Consider the following 18,792-nt stretch of genomic DNA (forward strand, 5'->3'; position numbering starts at 1 on the left):
ATCTACTTGGCAGTCCCAACCATCTGGAACAATCTCTTTTTTTTGAAACAAGGTCTTACTATGTTGCGCAGCCTGGTCTCAAACTCCTGAGCCTCAAGCATTCCTCCCACCTCAGCCTCCTGAGTATGGAGCAATCTTAAGTAGCAAGAATTAAATTCTTAGGCCTTTAAACAAGCAGGATAGATGTTTCAGTGAAAGTGAAATAATGTTTATGGACTTTACTCAAAAGAGAACCTCTCAGGCCTTCTCTTGAACCTCTCAAATTTTGCTTAAAAGCACAGTCCTAGTAAACTCGCCTCATTGGATGAACAAGAATTGCAGAGGTGTGATTGTTTTGAAGCTGGATAATAATGAGTACATGAGGTCCCATACTATTCTGTTTGCTTTGTTTCTATTTGGAATTTTTCATATTAAAAAATTAAAACCCATTTAGTTCTAATAGTTAAATGCCACGTTTCTTGTTTTTTAGAAAATTGATCTGTTTAATTTCAAATGTTAATTGTGAAAATAACAAACTTTGCAGTAACAGAGTCTCTTTTCGGCAGCCATGAAGAACTGTACTCAAGTCGCCCTTACGGAGCCCTTGATTCAGGCTTCAATAGTGTGGACAGTGGTGATAAGAGATGGTCAGGGAATGAAGTAAGTGTTTTTTACATTCCGTGTGGTGTAACACCTGATTAAGAGAAAACAGAATGATGAAAATGAAAAGCATCTTAACTGGATTCAGTTTCTCACTGCATAAAATACAGAAAAGTCAAGGTGGAGGCAAGCTTCCCACCCTCTCCAGCAGAACTGGCGTTCTGCATCCTTACCGGCTTTCTGTCACGTGGATTTCCGCCTGTTTCCTCATTGCCTCATGGAAATAGTTCATATCATAGAAAGGCAAACAGGAGCTGAGCCAGTTGAAACTGAAGCCTAAAATGTGAGGGGCCAGGTAATCTCGAGCAGAGGTGCTAGATGGTGAGAAAACAAGTGGGACTTCCGGCTGATGGGTAGAGACGAGGACCTTAGTAAAGGGTATTCATGTGCTCAAGAGGAATAACTTCCTGGCTAATTCTGTCGTTTTACTGGTTTTTAAATTATTGATACTATGTTTTCTGCTCTTAAAAATTACTGTGTCCACAGAGAAGGTCTACAGAAGAAAAAAAGTTAAATAAAAATTACTAATGAGTAATATTTTAGCTATGCATTAAGTTATTAAGTAAACTTTTGTTAGCAAGACTGATAACCTACTGTTTGTAACATTGTTTTATTGTGAATTGAAACCAAATTAATTTTAGACCACATCCCGTTTGTAATTTGGAATTACTTGTGTTTGTATGTCTTGGTGGGTGGGTTCATAAATGTGGCTGTATCAATACAGATATATATGTAGATATTTTAAATCTATATATATGATTTATGGAGTCATGAATCTTTTTTATTTTTTGAGACAGAATCTTGCTCTTTCACCCAGGCTGGAGTGCAGTGGTGCCACCATGGCTCAAGCAGTCCTCCCACCTAAACCTCCTGAGTAGCTGGGACTACAGGCTTATGCCACCACGCCTGGCTAATTAAAAAAAATTTAGGGACGGGCTCTCCCTATATTGCCCAGGCTAGTCTCAAACTCCTGGGCTTGTCATTCCCACCTTGGTCTCCCAAAGTGTTGGGATTATAGGCATCAGCCACCACTCCAGGCCAGATTTTTATTTTGTTGAGATATGATCTAGCTTTGTCGCACAGGCTGGAGTGCAGTGGTGGAACCCTATCTCATTGCAGACTCGAACTCCTGGGCTGAAGCGATTGTCTCGCCTCAACATTCCAAGTATTAGGATTACAGCATGTGTGAGCACACCTAGCTAATTTACTCCTGGCCTCAAGTGATCCTCCTGCTTTGGTCTCCCAAAGCACATGGATTACAGGCATGATCCGCCAGGCTCTAAAATGATTGTTTTTAATGTTTCTGCTTCTTTTTTAAGCCTACAGATGAATTTTCAGATCTGCCTCTTCGAGTAGCAGAGATTACTAAAGAACAAAGACTACGAAGAGAAAGCCAGTACCAAGAGAACCGCAGCAGTCTAGTAGTGACAAACGGCGGAGGTAAACATAACTCTGGTGAAGCTAAAGTATCCGCAATCATTTAACTTTCTAAAGTTGTCTTTTTCATACCCACTCCTTTTGTTGGTGTATCTATAGCTTCTTCACTCTTCTTTTAAAGACTTCTTTTCATATATGATTGAAAAATACTATTTTCCATTGGGATGAAACTATGATTTCTGGTTTCAGTCAGAGTTGAAATACAGTATTTCTCCCTTGTTTTTATTTTGGGAGGAAACTTTATATTAGAGACACTACACCTGGAGTAGATCTTTGTTAATCTGGATTTAACCGCGACCTTTTGAAGTACCATTCTCCCTTTTTAAGATTCTTGCTGTGGTCATTATTTGATCTCTTTTAGGAATTTAGTGCTTTTTTTTTTTTCAGTGTTTACCTTTTCTTCACCTGGAATTGTCAGATGTTCTTCAAGGGCATCTGAATCACAGTTTTCCTTATTCTGACATTAAAAAATTTGTAGTTCATTAGCAAGCAGCACTCTCTCTACTTGCTTATACTTCCGAAGCAGACTCTTGATTTTCGCATTCAATTCTGTATTGCTTGAATTGGTTTGAATTTAATGTTTAATGGCTAATTTCATATTTAAATTTTGAGGGCCAGTTATAAGGGAAAATGACTTTGATTTTCCAGAAACCTATTGCTTATCTGAGGAGAGCTTTCATTTCTCAGCCATGATTTCAATTAAATGATTTACTCTCCTTTTCCTTAGTATCTTAGATTCTTTACTGCTGTCGTTACCATTTCATTTACATTTCACTAGTTTTAAGTGTTTCTCTCATATGAGGTACCTTTCTCCATCAGTTTATTTAAGACTTAAGATAATGTTGAGATCTGTGCGGGTATGGTAGCCACTAGCCACGTGTGGTAATTATTGAGTATTTGAAATGTGTTTTTTTAGGCTGGGCGCGGTGGCTTACGCCTGTAATCCCAGCACTTTGGGAGGTTGAGATGGGTGGATCACTTGAGGTCAAGAGTTTGAGACCAGCTTGGTCAACATGGTGAAACCCCATCTCTACTAAAAACCAAAAAAAAAAAAAAAAAAGCAGGGCATAGTGGCACATGCCTGTAATCCCAGCTACTCGGGAGGCTGAGGCAGGAGAATCACTTGAACTTGGGAGGCGGAGGTTGCAGTGAGCCAAGATCACGCCACTGCACTCCAGCCTGGGTGACAGGATGAGACTGTCTCAAAAAAAAAAAAAAAATGTGGTTTTCCCAAATTGGTATGTACTGTAAGTATAAAATACACATCAGATTTTGAAGACTTCATTTGAAAAAAAGCGTGTAAAGTAGTAACATTTTGCATTGATTATATGTTGAAGTGATATTTAGACATATTGGACAATGTAAAATATTAAAATTAATGCTGCCTCTTTTACTTTAAAAAATATGGCTACTAGAAAATTTCAGATGATGTATGTGGTTCACCTTCATGGCTTGTGTTTTTTTTCTCTTTGGCTACACTGGTCTAGATTGTATGAAGAAGTAAAGTTGACCACACTGGTCTAGATTGGATGAAGAAGTAAAGTTGGCCACACTGGTCTAGATTGGATGAAGAAGTAAAGTTACTTTCTTCAGAAATCGTCTTAATATAAACCATTTATTTAGTCAGAAAAGTTTTAGCACATTTAAAAAATGCATTTATGTATCTGGTTTCTAATGTGGATATAAACTTAGAACCTTTTCATCTTTTTTAGCTATTAATAAAACTCTAATAACTCAAAATTCATTTTTATATTAATTGCATTCACAGAATTATTTATCAATAATTGAGTCAGAAGACTAAATTGAGAAATAGGCTTCCCCAAGTTCACTGTTCCAGCAACTGCGATTTTTAGGCAGCCTGTAGAACGTCATGAAGTAACGGGTTGTGGTTTAATGCATCTCCGGAAAAACTATCTTAGTAGGAAGTTTTTTTTCTAGTGTGCCATTTTAAGTAGTTGTTTCATTACTTTTAAACTTAAAAATAATGGGGGTTTCCCAAACTTAACAGATGAACAAGATGTGGCTAAAAATAATTTATATACGTCTCCTCACCCTAAAGCATTTTGAGAAGAAGGAACTCCTCAAATGAATCCCTTCCCATCCGTAAACTATTATAAAAGATCTACATTGCCGACCTCTAGCAGGTAGTTTTCCAAATAGGACAATCTTTGTTCTGATCTTTTTTGTTTCTGTTTAATTGACAACAATTACAGGAAGGGAGATAGTAGTCAGAAACTCTTTCTTTCTCAAGTCCAGTTTACTCCTACCTTTTCTCTTTTTTGTGTGTGGCCTTTGACTTTCTTTTGAGTTGACTGTGTTCGGTTTTCCACCTGCCATCTCCTCACAGAGATATTAAGCCCCAGACCAAAAACACGAAAAACACAAAGATGCACCTCTCAGTCTTTAAAAATTAGTCTTCGCTCTTTGTCTCACAAACTGAAACGACTGTGTTTAAAAACAGTAAGGAGCGGTCCAAAGAAAAATGGTAGAGGTCTCTATTTCAATAATTATCATCAATTACTACATTCTTTAGTGAACTAGGACTAAGGTTTTCTGGAGCCTATTTTTGTGAGTGGCCATGAACTAAATAATAAACACTTATGTGCCAGGCTCATTGGCTGATGCCTGTAATCCCAGCACTTTGGGTGGCCAAAGTGGGCGGATCGCTTGAGCACAGGAGTTCAAGACCAGTGTGGCCAACATGGTGAAACCCCATATCTACTAAAAATACAAAAATTAGCCGGGTGTGGTGGTGCACACCTGGAATCCCAGCTACTCGGGAGGCTGAGGCAGGAGAATCGCTTGAACGTGAGAAGCAGAGGTTGCAGTGAGCCAAGATTACACCACTGCACTGCAGCCTGGGTGACAAAACAAAACAAAATAAAATATAAGTAAAATTAATTTAATATTTTTTTGTTTTTGAGAGGGAGTGTCACTCTGTCACCCAAGGTGGAGTACAGTGGTACGGTCTTGGTTCACCGTAACCTCTGTCTTCCAGGTTCAAGCAATTCTCTTGTCTCAGCCTCCCGAATAGCTGGGACTACAGGCGTGCGCCACTAAGCCCAGCTAATTTTTGTATTTTTAGTAGAGACAGGATTTTAGCATATTGGTCAGGCTTGCCTCAAACTCCTGACTTCAGGTGATCCACCCACCTCCACCTCCCAAAGTGCTGGGATTACAGGCGTGAGCCACCAACCTTGGACATAAAATGGGTAAAAAAAAAAAAAAAGACTTAAGTAATTTAAAGTTTTTATCATCCCTCCCACTTTCAAAATAGAAAATCATGGGGAAAAGGAAATAAGTAAATGTCTTCTTGGCTATCTAATTTGAATGTTTTTTTCTGGGGTGTGTGTGTGTGTGTGTGTGTGTGTGTGTGTGTGTGGTGTATACAGTGGAACATGATCTAGATCAGATTGACTACATAGACAGCTGCACCGCAGAGGAAGAAGAGACCGAGGTGAGACAGCCCAAGGGACCGGACTCAGACAGCCTCAGTTCACAGTTTATGGCGTATATTGAACAGCGGCGAATCTCTCATGAGGTAGTACATAGATTGAAGCCTAAATATGTTGCTGTCCCTTCATAAAAATCATTCGTAATGGTATAAAATTTTGTTACATCAGTGATTTGTTGACTTAAGCCTAATTGTTTTCATTATGTTCACTTCTAATTTCAGTACTGAATTTTTCAGATTTATTCAGAAAAATCAGACAGTAGTCTCAAGTAGGCTCTAGGTTTATTTTTGAAACAAGAAGAAAGATTTCAGAATTTTGCAGAAGGAATAAAAGAAGTCTAGGTACTGTTAAGGCCTTCGAAGAAAGTACAAAGAAAAATACAGTGATGCTTTTCCTTGTTGTTTTTATTGCTTTTTTATTGTTACTAACTGATAAATCATAGTTCGGTCAGTAGTTAACAGTTAAACCAAAAAGTTGACTTTTGTGGCAACATGCAGACTTAACCATAGAATTTTTATAATATGCTGAATTATATTGGAGCTTTTGTGCTAAGTCACACAGAACGTAAATTGTTTGCTATTAAACTTCTTGAGTATCTCTTAAGTGGAGCATTGAATTGCCTTAGAAAACAACTGTGCATTCAGCCCACTACAGAATCTCTGCCAATTCCCCAAGGGTCTCAGATAGAATAGCATTCTTCAGTCTATCTTGTCAGCATAATAAAATGGCTTCACTTTAGTGGATGTGATGTTGATGTCTGGAGTTGGTTTCAGGCTCTGAGCAGTGATTATTTGAGAAACACTTGGGTCCTTTCTAGAGAATGATGTATTATCCTTTTAGAAATAGAGAAGAATCTCTTTGGTCTGAGACAGCTAAAAGCAAAGAAAAAAAAGAATTAGACTATAATCATTTCAAGTGGGACATGTTGTAGAGTGATACTATCATTCTTATTTATTTATTTATTTATTTATTTATTTATTTTATTTTTTTTTTTTTTGAGACGGAGTCTCGCTCTGTCGCCCAGGCTGGAGTGCAGTGGCGCGATCTCGGCTCACTGCAAGCTCCGCCTCCCGGGTTCACGCCATTCTCCTGCCTCAGCCTCTCCGAGTAGCTGGGACTACAGGCGCCCGCCACCACGCCCGGCTAATTTTTTGTATTTTTAGTAGAGACGGGGTTTCACCGTGGTCTCGATCTCCTGACCTCGTGATCCGCCCGCCTCGGCCTCCCAAAGTGCTGGGATTACAAGCGTGAGCCACCGCGCCCGGCCCTATCATTCTTTATTTAATGATACAGAGTCTTACTCTGTCGCCCAGGCTGGTGTGCCTTGGCACGATCTCGGCTTACTGCAGCCTCCGCCTCCTGGGTTCAAGTGATTGTCCTGCCTCAGCCTCCCGAGTAGCTGGGATTACAGGCACCCGCCACCACGCCTGGCTAATTTTTATATTTTTAGTAGAGACAGGGTTTCACCATGTTGGCCAGGCTGGTCTCAAACTCCTGACCTCGGGTGATCTGCCCACCTCAGCCTCCCAAAGTGCTGGGATTACAGGTGTGAGCCACCGCACCCAGCCAGTATTATCATTCTTTTTTTTAAAAAAAGGGCTTTGGTTTTTCCTATCTGAACACTTGAACACTGTATTTTTTGTTGGTAAAGAGATACTCTTGTATTTAAAGTTGGATAAAATTATATAAGTCAAAGTCCTACAGCCCAGAGAGAGCAGTGTACCAGGTGATTAATGAAACTACTTGTTGAGGCTGCTGGAGCAAGGGGCAACTAACTATTTTGCAATAAAATTAAAATTAACAATGACACATTATAATTCTTAAAGGAATTCATTTTCTTTTCTCCTGGTCTTTCTCTTTGGTCATGTTATGGTTACTTAGGCTGTATAAATGGAGTATCTCTACTAAAAGTGAAAATGCCTATTATACTACTATGAAAAAAACAGTATTTCTTTAATTCATTATGTTGTTTTGTAATAATATTTTTAAAATTCTGGCTGCCTGTTATGTATGGTAGTCTTTATGACTTCTGTGTCATAAAGCTTTCGTAAAATTTAGCATCTGTGAAAATAGGATGAGACAGCATTATTTTAGATGGTTTCACAACCAGTGAAGAAGTATCTTTTTATTTTCCTGAACACTATCTAAAAATGGAATGTTAAAAACTAACCTATGTGCGGTTTAAACACTCTACTATTATTTAATTTTATTATAATATTTGTCACATACATAGACCATTCCTGTCTGAACATGGTATGATTTTTTTTTTTAATTAAACCAATGTCACATTCATTTTGTCATGAAAATTTTGTGTGCCTCTTAGAATAATTTTAGATTATTGCAGTATCATAAAACTAGGATGGGGCTGGACGTGGTGGCTCACGCCTGTAATCCCAGCACTGTGGGAGGCCAAGGCAGGTGGATCACTTGAGGTCAGGAGTTTGAGACCAGACTGGCCAACATGATGAAACGCCATCTCTACTAAAAATATATATATATAAAAAAAAAACCTAGCTGGGTGTCATGGCAGGTGCCTGTAGTCCCCGCTACTCAGGAGGCTGAGGCACGAGAGTCACTTGAACCTGGGCAGCGGACATTGCAGTGAGCCAAGATTGTGCCACTGCACTCCAGCCTAGGTGACAGAGCAAGATTCTGTATCCAAAAAAAAAAAAACTAGGATGGTAAGTCACTGATATAATATCCTAGGAGATTTGTGTTTATTTTTTAAAGTGGTATAGCTTGGCCTGGTGGCTCATTCCTGTAATCTCAGCAACTTGGGAGGCTGAAGTAGGAAGATTGCTTGAGCCCAGGAGTTTGAGACCAGCCTGAGCAACATAGAGACACTCTGTCTCTAAATAAACAAAAATTTTTAAATGGTGTATTCACTAAAATTAGAAAAATTATTTTCGCATCAGAGTTTTAGAATTGTAGTTTATTATTTGGGATCTCATGTCCAGACTTTAAGACAGTCAGTTGTTAGCCCTTTGAAGTAACTCACCAAAAGTTTCTAGTGACGTGTGATATACCTATTTCTTGGAGGTAGATGCTATTTCTTGGAAGTAAATGGTAAGTAGTTTTATGTTTGTTTGTAGATATCCTTTTTGGGAAAGTTGTTTTCTTATTTTTCCCTTGATGAATAATCATTTTGATGATTATTTTTGGTGTTGAAACAAGATTGTATTGCTTCTATAGGTCTTCCTTTGATAACCTTTAATCCTCTACCTTTGATTTATAATTTTATTTTTCAGCGTGTGGTCTGTATTTTAAACCAGTTTAATTTTCCTCAGTAATACTTTTTGAAAATGACCTTTTACTCTTTAGTTTGTAAATAAGTAAAATTGTCAATAATATTTTCCTTTTAAATATGGTATTTTACCATAAATAGAAATTACTTTTTGTTTTATCTTGATATTCACCAACACACTCAAGACTGTTTGTACGAGTATGATAAGAGACAGTTTGTTGTGATGGATAAAGCAATGTAATCTGCCCAGTGAACTCACTATTACCAGAAATGTTCAAGAGAAAGTGAGCAAATGTTAGGGTAGGGTAGGTGGGGATTTCTGTCCTAAATGGAAGTCTGTTAGTGACCTCTTCAGTTCCTTTCCAATTCTAACATCTTCTTATTCAGTAAATATTACTGTGCTTGGTCACTGTAATGTAAATAATACAGTGAGAAGGAAATCTACTTTCTTATAAAATAAAATAAATGTGGATTGTGAATGTTTTTGTTTATTAAAGCAGCAGTATAGCATATGATGCTTTTAAACTTAAAGTTTACATTTGAAGAGTCTATTAAAATATTTTTTAGTATAGTATACAAATTAAATGACAAATTGGATGTGAACTGTGTAATCGCAGTGTTCTGGATTAATATACTAAATTTATTTATTTCTGTCCTCTGGCCTAGGGTTCACCAGTAAAGCCAGTAGCCATTAGGGAGTTTCAAAAAACAGAAGATATGAGAAGATATTTACATCAAAACAGGTTTGAAAAACCGATTCTACTTAATTTGTTTCTGTCTTAATCATGAGAGCATAAAGTAATTTTGGTTTTATGCAGATCTGTGTATAATAAAGATATTTAGATGGCATGTACTTAGAACTGAGTGATGGTGTGCTTTTTTGTACTCATGCCATAGCAAAGGTAAAAACTGATTTGATTCTAAATTGAGACCATCTAAATCATTACCTACACAGTTAATCGATCTGAAGATACTTAGTAGCAATGAGATTTTGTGGTGAAGCTATATGGATTCGTGCACAAAAAGGGCTAAAAGAATTTCAGGACTGGGTATAGTGGCTAACACTTGTAATCCCAACACTTTGGGAGGCCAAGGCAGGAGGCTTGCTTGAGCCCAGGAGTTTGAGACCAGTCTGAGCATCATTCTACCCCTCTACAAAAAGAAAAAAAAATAGCCTGGCATGGTGGTGCATGCCTGTGGTCCCAGCAACTCAGAGGCTGAGGTGGGAGGATCGCTTGAACCTGGAGGTTGAGGCTGCAGTGAACCCAGTGTGTGCCATTGCAGTCCAACCTGGGCAGCAGAGTGAGACCCTGTCTCAAAAAAAAAAAAAAAAAAAAACCAAAAATACAAAAAACAAAAACAAAAAATGAATTTCGAGAGTTCTAATTTTTTTTAACTTACATTTTTGACTGGATAACAGAGAGAAATAGGCAGAGACAGTGATACGTATCACCAGTCCTGTCTCCGTTATTACACTCTTTCCACTGTACTTGGTGCCTGTGAGAATATTTTGAAAATTAGGCCCTGTGCGGTGGCTCATATCTGTAATGCCAGCACTTTGGGAGGCCGAGGCAGGTGGATCATTTGAGGTCAGGAGTTCAAGACCAGCCTGGCCAACGTGGTGAAACGCCGTCTCTACTAAAAATATAAAAAATAGCTGGGTGTGGTGGCACACGCCTGTAATTCCAGCTACCTGGGAGGCTGAGGCAGGAGAATCGCTTGAACCCAGGAGGCGGAGGTTGCAGTGAGCTGAGATTGCACCACTACACTCCAGCATGGGTGACAGAGTGAGACTCTGTCTCAAAAAGAAACAAAAAAAGAATATTTTGAAAATTAGCTTGATCATTTAGAGCACTGCTTCTCATTCTTGAATTCCAGAATGTTTCTTGCCATGAACTATTTCACAGTAGTTGGAAATTTCAGCCTTTAGTTCTTTGCCTTCTGGTTTTATGAAGTCTTGATATGCCTGTTCTTAAGTGACGGTAAATTTACATAGTTCTTATACTTGACAAGGTATTAAAGTTAACTTGGGGGACTGAGCTATAGATGGAATAAATATGTAGGGAGAAAAAAGACAGACATCTCATAACTTTGACATTTAAACTCTTTATCACTTAACTCATGGAGATTTAATTAAATTTTGTATGCTTGAAATTTATTTCAGAATGTCTTTTCAGTTGCCATGTGTCCTTTTATTGAGAGTCTAGTCTTTTGAGATTCCAGTTTTATGCAGGAGTTTCCAGTTACATTCCCCACCTTGAGTGGGCCTGCATTTTATACCTCCTGTCCCTCTCACGTCTTGCATCCATCATAGGTGAAGCTCAAGAGCTCCAGGATTTAGTGGAAACGCTCAAGGAAAAAGCTGGCTTTTTCACTCAGTTACCTTATGTGTTAGTTTTCTGTTGCTTGTGTTACAAAGTTAGCAGTTTAGAACAACACCTCTTTATTATATTATACTTCTGGAGGATAGAACCTGGGCAGGCCCCGGCTGGGTTCTCTACTTAGAGGCCAAAGTCAGGGTATCGGCTGGCCTGGATTCTCATGTGGAGACTGTGGAGGAGAATTCATTTTCACGCTCCTATATCTTGGCAGAATTCAGTTTGATGCAGTTACCGTTCCCCATTACTGAGGTCCCCATTATTTTCCTGGCTGCCAGCTGGTGGCCATTCTTGGTGTTTAGAGGCCACCCACATTCCTTCTTCATGGCTCCCTCCATCTTCAAACCAGGAATGACAGGTCAAATCCTCCTTGTGTTTGGAATCTTTCTCACTTCCCTTTCTGCCACACTCGCAAATTCTTTTCTTTTGCTTTTAAGGGCTTGTGATTATGTTAGGTCAACCTGGATAATCTCATTTTAAGGCCAGCTGATTAGTAACCTTAATTTCATCTGCAAAGCCTTTGTTTAATGTAATACAACAGCATTCACTAGAGTAAGGCCAGGGACCAAGATCATGGAAGCCAAAAGTCTGCCTACTGCATCTTAGGCCAGAGTTTCTGTTTTTACTTCTTTTTGAAAGTCTGTGGATTCTTTATTTTCATGGCACCTTAGCAATACATTTTAAAAGCTTGTTTTATTTTATTCAGCATTTTGGTTATTTCCGTTGGAAGAGTCATTCAGGGCGTTTAGTCTGCCACAGTGCTGGAAACTAAAGCTGGGATTACATGTTTTGTTTTGTGACAGGGTCTTGCTCTATTGCCTAGGCTGGAGTGCAGTGTTGTGATCATGGTCACTGCAGCCTCTACCTCCCAGGCTCAAGCAATCCTCCCACCTCAGCCTCTGGAGTAGCTGCAACTTCAGGCATGTGCTACATACTCAGCAAATTTTTGGTCATTTTTAGTAGAGACAGAAATCTCACTATGTTGCCCAGGCCGGTCTCAGACTCCCAGATTGAAGTACTAACCCTCCTGCTTCGGCCTCCCAAAGCCCTGGGATTACAGGTGTGAGCCACTGCACGCAGCCATGATTACTGTTTAACTTGGGGTTCCATAGCACAGTCCTTGGATAAGAACTCCATACTTGATCCTAGAAACCAGTTACGCTCTAGGATCAATATATACTTCATGTTTTTAATTAGCAGGTATTTGTGAAATATCTACTATGTGCCAAGTTCCTTTCCAGATGTTGGGATATAGCTATGAACTTGGTCAAAATTCCTGCCCTCCTGGAGCTTACATTCAAGTGGAATGTTGAATTCGAACCTAAAAAGACATAGTCGCCTCAGAATGACTGACAGCTCTCAGGCTAGCCAGACTTGTCTCTAATCTGAATAACATGTTAACAAAAAGACTCTACCTCAGCAGTCTGTCAGTTACAGCAACTCAAAAACATTGAGTGAGCCTGCGGAATCCTCTGCTAGTGAGCTGAAAAGGAAAGCTTGCTCACCCCTTTCTTTCTTCCAGTTCTTTCCCCTACCCTCATCCACCACGTACATTTCTTCCCACCTACCACTCCCCTACCCCTACCCACATAGAGTCTGCCCTACTGGGAGGTTATAAACATAGGGAGATATAATAAATAAAAGGTGTGAATGTTTCGTAGTATTTCCAAGATGGATTATGTAAATTTGAAATGGAAACTAGCAAAAATTATGTTTTAAAAAAATTGTTAAAATAATTTTTTATGGGCTGGGTACAGTGGCTCATGTCTGTAATCCCAGCACTTTGGGAGTCCGAGGCCAGCAGATCACCTGAGCTCAGGAGTTCCAGACCAGCCTGGCCAACATGGTGAAACCTGATCACTACTAAAAATACAAAAATTAGCTGGGTGTGGTAGCTTGCACCTGTAGTCCTAGCTACTTGGGAGGCTGAGGCAGGAGAATCGCTTGAACCCTGGAGGTGGAGGTTGCAGTGAGCCGAGATTGCACCACTGCATTCCAGCCTGGGTGACAGAGCAAGACTCTGTCTTAAAAAAAAAAAAAAAAAAAAATTATAGGGCCTACTTATAATTTGAATAGCATTTTAGTTCAGGAGAGATGATAATATCAGATTAGGTTCTGTAAAGTGTGTTATAGCTTCTATAAGAAGCAATATAGAATTAACATTTAGATAAAACCTGAAAGTTTTTTTGTTTCATGTTATATAGACAAAGCCAGAAAAGCTACTCACATTAATTATGTGATTTTGTAAATAAAGAAAAACAGAGAAAGCAGTTTAGTCTGCCTTATACTGGCCGGGTATAATACACCTGTAATCCCAGCACTTTGGGAGGCCAAGGCAGGTGGATCCCCTGAGGTCAGTAATTCAAGACCATCCTGGCCAACGTGGCAAAACCCTGTCTCTACTAAAAATACAAAAAATTAGTCGGGCGTGGTGGCGTGCACCTGTAATCCCAGCTACTTGGGAGGTTGAGGCAGGAGAATTGCTTGAACCCGGAAGGCAGAGGCTGCAGTGAGCTGAGATTGTGCCCCTGCCCTCCAGCCTGGGCAACAGATACGCCATCTCAAAAGAAAAAAAAAAAGTCTGCCTTATAGAGATAAAAGTCTGGTTTACTTAGCTCAAGTAAGTTCAAGATTTTTGAGATACATACATGTTACCTGCATTTTTGTTTTTTATGTCTCAATATTCCACACTTTTTCGGGAGAGGGTGCTACTGTCATTCATTCGAGCAATATTTCTTAAGCGCTATAGTGGTTCTGTCTCTGTTCCACATCCCTGATATTTTAGAGTTACTTTTTAGTGGATGTAGGCAAATATATGTAACAAGTATGTTTCAGGTACTGCTAGGTGCTATGAAGACAAATAAAGCAGGATGAAAGAGATGGTGAGGGAAGGGTGACAGTGATGTTAGGTGCAGTGATAATACTTCAGTAGAAACCTGAAAAAGAGCAAACATTATGGCGGTCTAGGGGTGGAACTTTCTAGGTGGAGGTTCTGAGGCAGGAACATGCTTTTGGTGTATTCAAGAAACACCCAGGAGTCTGAGTAAAGCAGGACAAATCTGGGATGTGAGATGAGAGTTCTGCTGTGGTTATGTTCTATTTCAGGTACCTACAAGACATCCAAGTGGAATTATCAAGTAAGCAGTTAGATTTATGAGTTTGGAGTAAGGTGGCAAGAATTAGGGCTTGAACAACCAGAAAAACAAACTGAGCAGGGGTGGTCATGGGGATAGGAGAAAGAGGGTAGTGTCCTAGAGGCTAAATGAAAACAGTTGTTGTTTTTGTTTTTTTTTGAGACACAGTCTCTGTCACCCAGGCTGGAGTGCAGTGGTGTCATCATAGCTCATAAGCAGCCTTGATCTCCTGGACTCAAGATCCTCCCGCCTTGGCCTCCCAAAATGCTGGGATTAAAACATGAGCCACTGTGCCTAGCCTTGAAAACGGTGTTTGAAGAAGTATAGAGAAGAATGAACAACATCACTTACTGCTCATAGGGTTTTTGTTTTTTTTTTTTTTCCAGACGGAGCCTCGCTCTGTTGCCAGGCTGGAGTGCAGTGGCGCGATCTTGACTCACTGCAACCTCCACCTCCCAGGTTCAAGCAATTCCCCTGCCTCAGCCTTCTGAGTAGCTGGGACTACAGGTGCGCGCCACCACACCCGGCCAGTTTTCTGTATTTTTTTAGTAGAGACGGGGTTTCACCATGTTGGCCAGGATGGTCTCGATCTCCTGACTTCATGATCCACCCGCCTCGGCCTTCCAAAGTGCTGGGATTACGGGCATGAGCCACTGCACCCAGCCCTGCTGATAGGTTTAATAAGGGGAGGACTAAGAAATAACTATTGGATTTGGGGATGTCAAGATCATTGACAAACTTGTGAGGTGAAAGAACAGTTTTAGTGAAACTGTAAGGACAGGATGCAGATTGGATTGGGTACAAAATATAGTAATGAGATAAAGTGGAAACAATGGGTTTGACTGGCTTTTTTTTTTTTTTTTTTTTTAATTATACTTTAGGTTTTAGGGTACATGTGCACAATGTGCAGGTTTGTTACATATGTATCCATGTGCCACGTTGATTTCCTGCACCCATTAACTCATCATTTAGCATTAGGTATATCTCCTAATGCTGTCCCTCCCCCCTCCCCCAACCCCACAACAGTCCCCGGAGTGTGATGTTCCCCTTCCTGTGTCCATGAGTTCTCATTGTTCAATTCCCACCTATGAGTGAGAACATGTGGTGTTTGGTTTTTTGTCCTTGCGATAGTTTACTGAGAATAATGTTTTCCAGTTTCATCCATGTCCCTACAAAGGATATGAACGCATCATTTTTTATGGCTGCTTGACTGGCTTTTTAAAGAAGTATTGTAAAAAGAGGGTAAATGAATATATGTACTTGTAATCCCAGCACTTTGAGAGGCCAAGGTGGGTGGTTTGCTTGAGCCCAGGAGTTCGAGACCAGCCTGGGCAACATGGCGAAACCCCATCTCTACCAAAAATAGACAAAAATTAGCCGGGCATGGTGTTGCACACCTGTAGTTCCAGCTACTTGGGAAGCTGAGGTAGGATTGCTTAACTCCGGGAGGTGGAGGTCTCAGCTGAGATTGCACCACTGCATTCAAGCCTGGACAACAGAGTGAGACGAGACTCTGTCAAAAAAAAAAAAAGAAAGAAACATACATAGGTAGAAAGAAGATTTAAAGAAGATACATACATGTTACCTGAATTTTTGTTTTTTATGTCTCAATATTCCATGCTTTTTCGGGGGAGGGTGCTACTGTCATTCATTCAAGCAATATTTCTTAAGCACTAGAAAGTGCTTAAGAAACTAGAAAGAAGGTATGTATTAAAAAATTGAAAAGCGGCTGGGCACGGTGGCTCACACCTGTAATCCCAGCACTTTGGGAGGCTGAGGTGAGTGGATCACCTGAGGTCAGGAGTTCAAGACCAGCCTGGCCAACATGGTGAAACCCCGTCTCTACTAAAAATACAAAAATTAGCCAAGTGTGGTGGCGCATGCCTGTAATCCCAGCTACTCAGGAGGCTGACGCAGAAGAATCTCTTGAACCTGGGAGGTGGAGGTTGTGGTGAGCGAGATCTCGCCACTGCACTCCAGCCTGAGTGACAGGGCAAGACTCTGTCTCAAAACAAAACAAAACAAAAATTGAAAAGCATTGTTAAAGTACAGTGTTCAGGTTAGGGCACATAAACACACTTGAATTGGTTTATTTGGTCCTTTCTGTGTTTTGTTTCAGTTCATCTACAGATGGCCACTAAAAGCTATGGGAAATTTTAACAGTGAAATTAGTAATCTAGGGAGAAAGTTGCAGTTAATTCCTGTTACTCTAAATGTGTAATCAGGGCGTGGCGCGGTGGCCCACACCCGTAATCCCAGCACTCCGAGGCCTAGGTGGGTGGATCACTTGAAAGCTCAGGAGTTTGAGAGCAACCTGGGTTAACAGCAAAACCCCGTCTCTACAAAAACTACAGAAATAAGCCTGGGTTGGTTGACACACACCTGTAGGCCAGCTACTCGAAAGGCTGAGGCGATATTATCACTTGAGGCCAGGAGGTCGAATCTGCAGTGAGCCATGATCACGGCATTGCACTCCACCTTGGGCCACAGAGTGACACCCTGTCTCAAAAAAAAAAAAAAAAAAGACTGGGCGCAGTGGCTCACACGCCTGTAATCCAGGTACTTTAGGAGGCTGAGGTGGGAGGATGGCTTGAGGGGCAGGAGTTTGAGACCAGCCTGGGCAACATAATAAGACCCTCATTGCCACAAAAAAAAAAAAAAAAAAAAAAAAACAAAAAACGAAAAAAACAGCTGGGCGTGATGGCTGGAGCCCAGGAGATCAAGACTGCAGTGAGCCATGATGGCGGGGTTTTTTTGTTCCCCTAATAGCACACTGATTTCAGTGCCTGTAGATCAGCCTGATAGGCTAATCAGTATAGTTTTGGAGGCCAGGTCCTAAACATCAGACAGTAACTACACTTGCCAGTTGTAGTTTCAGACACAAAGATGAGAGACTTGAGCAATGAAATCTGTTTCAGGAAAAGGATAAATAGTAAACTATAAGAATTAACACTGATAACAGTGAGAAGGAAGTACTCCTTTTTTTGTTGTTTTTTTAAGCATTAAAAAGGGCTTCATATTTTTCTTAAAAATAAAAAAACAGAATCTTTATTTGTGTTAAAATTGCTTCATCGATTGAAAATAAGAGCAGGTGTGCTTTATAAGTACAGTTACCAGGTTCTGTAGTTGATAAAATGTGTGTAAAAGGATCTCAGTTTACATGTATCTTGTTTTAATCATGGTGGTAACGAAGATAATAGTTATTTGTGTTAAAAGAAATGATAGTGTTTGAAAAGTGATCTCAATTAACTGTATTGGTGGTATTGGCTGACGCAGACAGTGATACCACATGAAACGGGTTGGAGGCATCAGATTTTCCTCTGGTTTCACTTAATGACTTGGACTTAGGTTTACAAAATGCAGCTACTCCTTCAATGCTAACTAGGCAGTTTGCTACTGATTAATAGAAAGCTACATTTACAACAAAAATTTCATTTGTTTTTTATGTATCTGTTTGTCTTTTTATCAAAGAGTTTTTTTCTTTCTTCTTTTTTGGGTCAGGGTTCCAGTTGAGCCATCTTCCCTCTTGTCACTATCAGCAAGTCACAATCAGGTAACGTTTAGTAGTTGTGTTTATTTTTGCTTTTTAAACTAAGATGATTTTTTTTCTTTTATAATACTTAAATTGCCATTAATTGCCAGGTATATTTAAGCATTACTAGCTGTCTCAATCAATTAATATAACATATGTACGTGATACTTGCTAACAGTGTTTTTAGACACTAGATAGAAAATCTTTACCTTCATGATGGCTTTATAGTATTAGTTTGGTGCAAAAGTAATTGCAGTTTCTCCCATCACTTTCAATGGCAGAAACTGCAATTACTTTTGCACCAACCTAATATATATATAAGAACAGTGCAAGATGGGAAAAGATTAGCAATAAACACATTTCAAGCAATGCTAGGTGACTTCAAAGCAAAAGTTGCATGGGTCAACAGTAGTTTCCTAAACTGATAGGGAATATTGGTAATGTGATCCTCACTTTTACTTTCATATGCACAATAACGCTTTGGTTCCAGCTGTCACACACAGACCTGGAACTTCATCGGAGAAGGGAGCAGTTAGTAGAACGCACTCGGAGAGAGGCTCAGCTTGCTGCCCTGCAGTATGAGGAGGAGAAAATAAGGACCAAGCAGATCCAGAGAGATGCTGTCCTGGACTTTGTCAAAGTGAGTCCTTTGAATGATAACAGTTCAAGCTGCTGACTGGCTAACTGCTTATTTGTTTGGTCAGGCCTGTCGGTTTTTATTGTCCATTAAAATGTCAACCATTTTTCTCTCGGTAAGGAATCTTGACTAAATAGAGTGTCTCTTTTACTTGCGTCTATCTGCATGAGGACAACAGAAGTGATTATCTTATTCACGGTAAATCTGTCATTGGACATGTCACTTTACCATCCAGCTGCCATTTCCTCAGTTTCTAGTGTCGTAGTAAAGATGAGTAAGATGACAGTGAAAGTGCTATGCGAACCATAAAAGGCCCGTGCAGATGTAAACTGTTAC

General features: G+C 39.9%; 2 protein-coding genes across 15 annotated transcripts in view; one reads left to right on the forward strand and one right to left on the reverse strand.

The window, feature by feature from the left end:
- LRCH3 (leucine rich repeats and calponin homology domain containing 3) overlaps nt 1-18,792 on the forward strand; it is a 96,780-nt gene that overhangs the window by 42,945 nt on the left and 35,043 nt on the right. For all 14 annotated transcript variants that reach the window (XR_010116723.1, XR_010116722.1, XR_010116724.1 and 11 more), the window contains exons 7-12: nt 546-639; nt 1,959-2,079; nt 5,469-5,617; nt 9,442-9,518; nt 17,789-17,840; nt 18,310-18,459. Coding sequence is in view for 11 of the 14 variants with exons in the window: in XM_063622169.1 (XP_063478239.1) it covers nt 546-639; nt 1,959-2,079; nt 5,469-5,617; nt 9,442-9,518; nt 17,789-17,840; nt 18,310-18,459 (643 nt within the window). In the remaining 3 variants the exon portion in view is untranslated. The remainder of the gene's footprint in view (nt 1-545; nt 640-1,958; nt 2,080-5,468; nt 5,618-9,441; nt 9,519-17,788; nt 17,841-18,309; nt 18,460-18,792) is intronic.
- Nucleotides 5,955-18,792, reverse strand: part of IQCG (IQ motif containing G) — a 109,819-nt gene continuing 96,981 nt past the window's right edge. Inside the window, exon 12 of the mRNA XM_063622216.1 lies at nt 5,955-6,403. Within this exon, the coding sequence (XP_063478286.1) occupies nt 6,360-6,403 (44 nt within the window). The 3' untranslated portion in view covers nt 5,955-6,359. The remainder of the gene's footprint in view (nt 6,404-18,792) is intronic.

The sequence above is a fragment of the Symphalangus syndactylus genome, chromosome 17 (genome assembly GCF_028878055.3).
Source record: "Symphalangus syndactylus isolate Jambi chromosome 17, NHGRI_mSymSyn1-v2.1_pri, whole genome shotgun sequence".
Classification (NCBI taxonomy): domain Eukaryota; kingdom Metazoa; phylum Chordata; class Mammalia; order Primates; family Hylobatidae; genus Symphalangus; species Symphalangus syndactylus.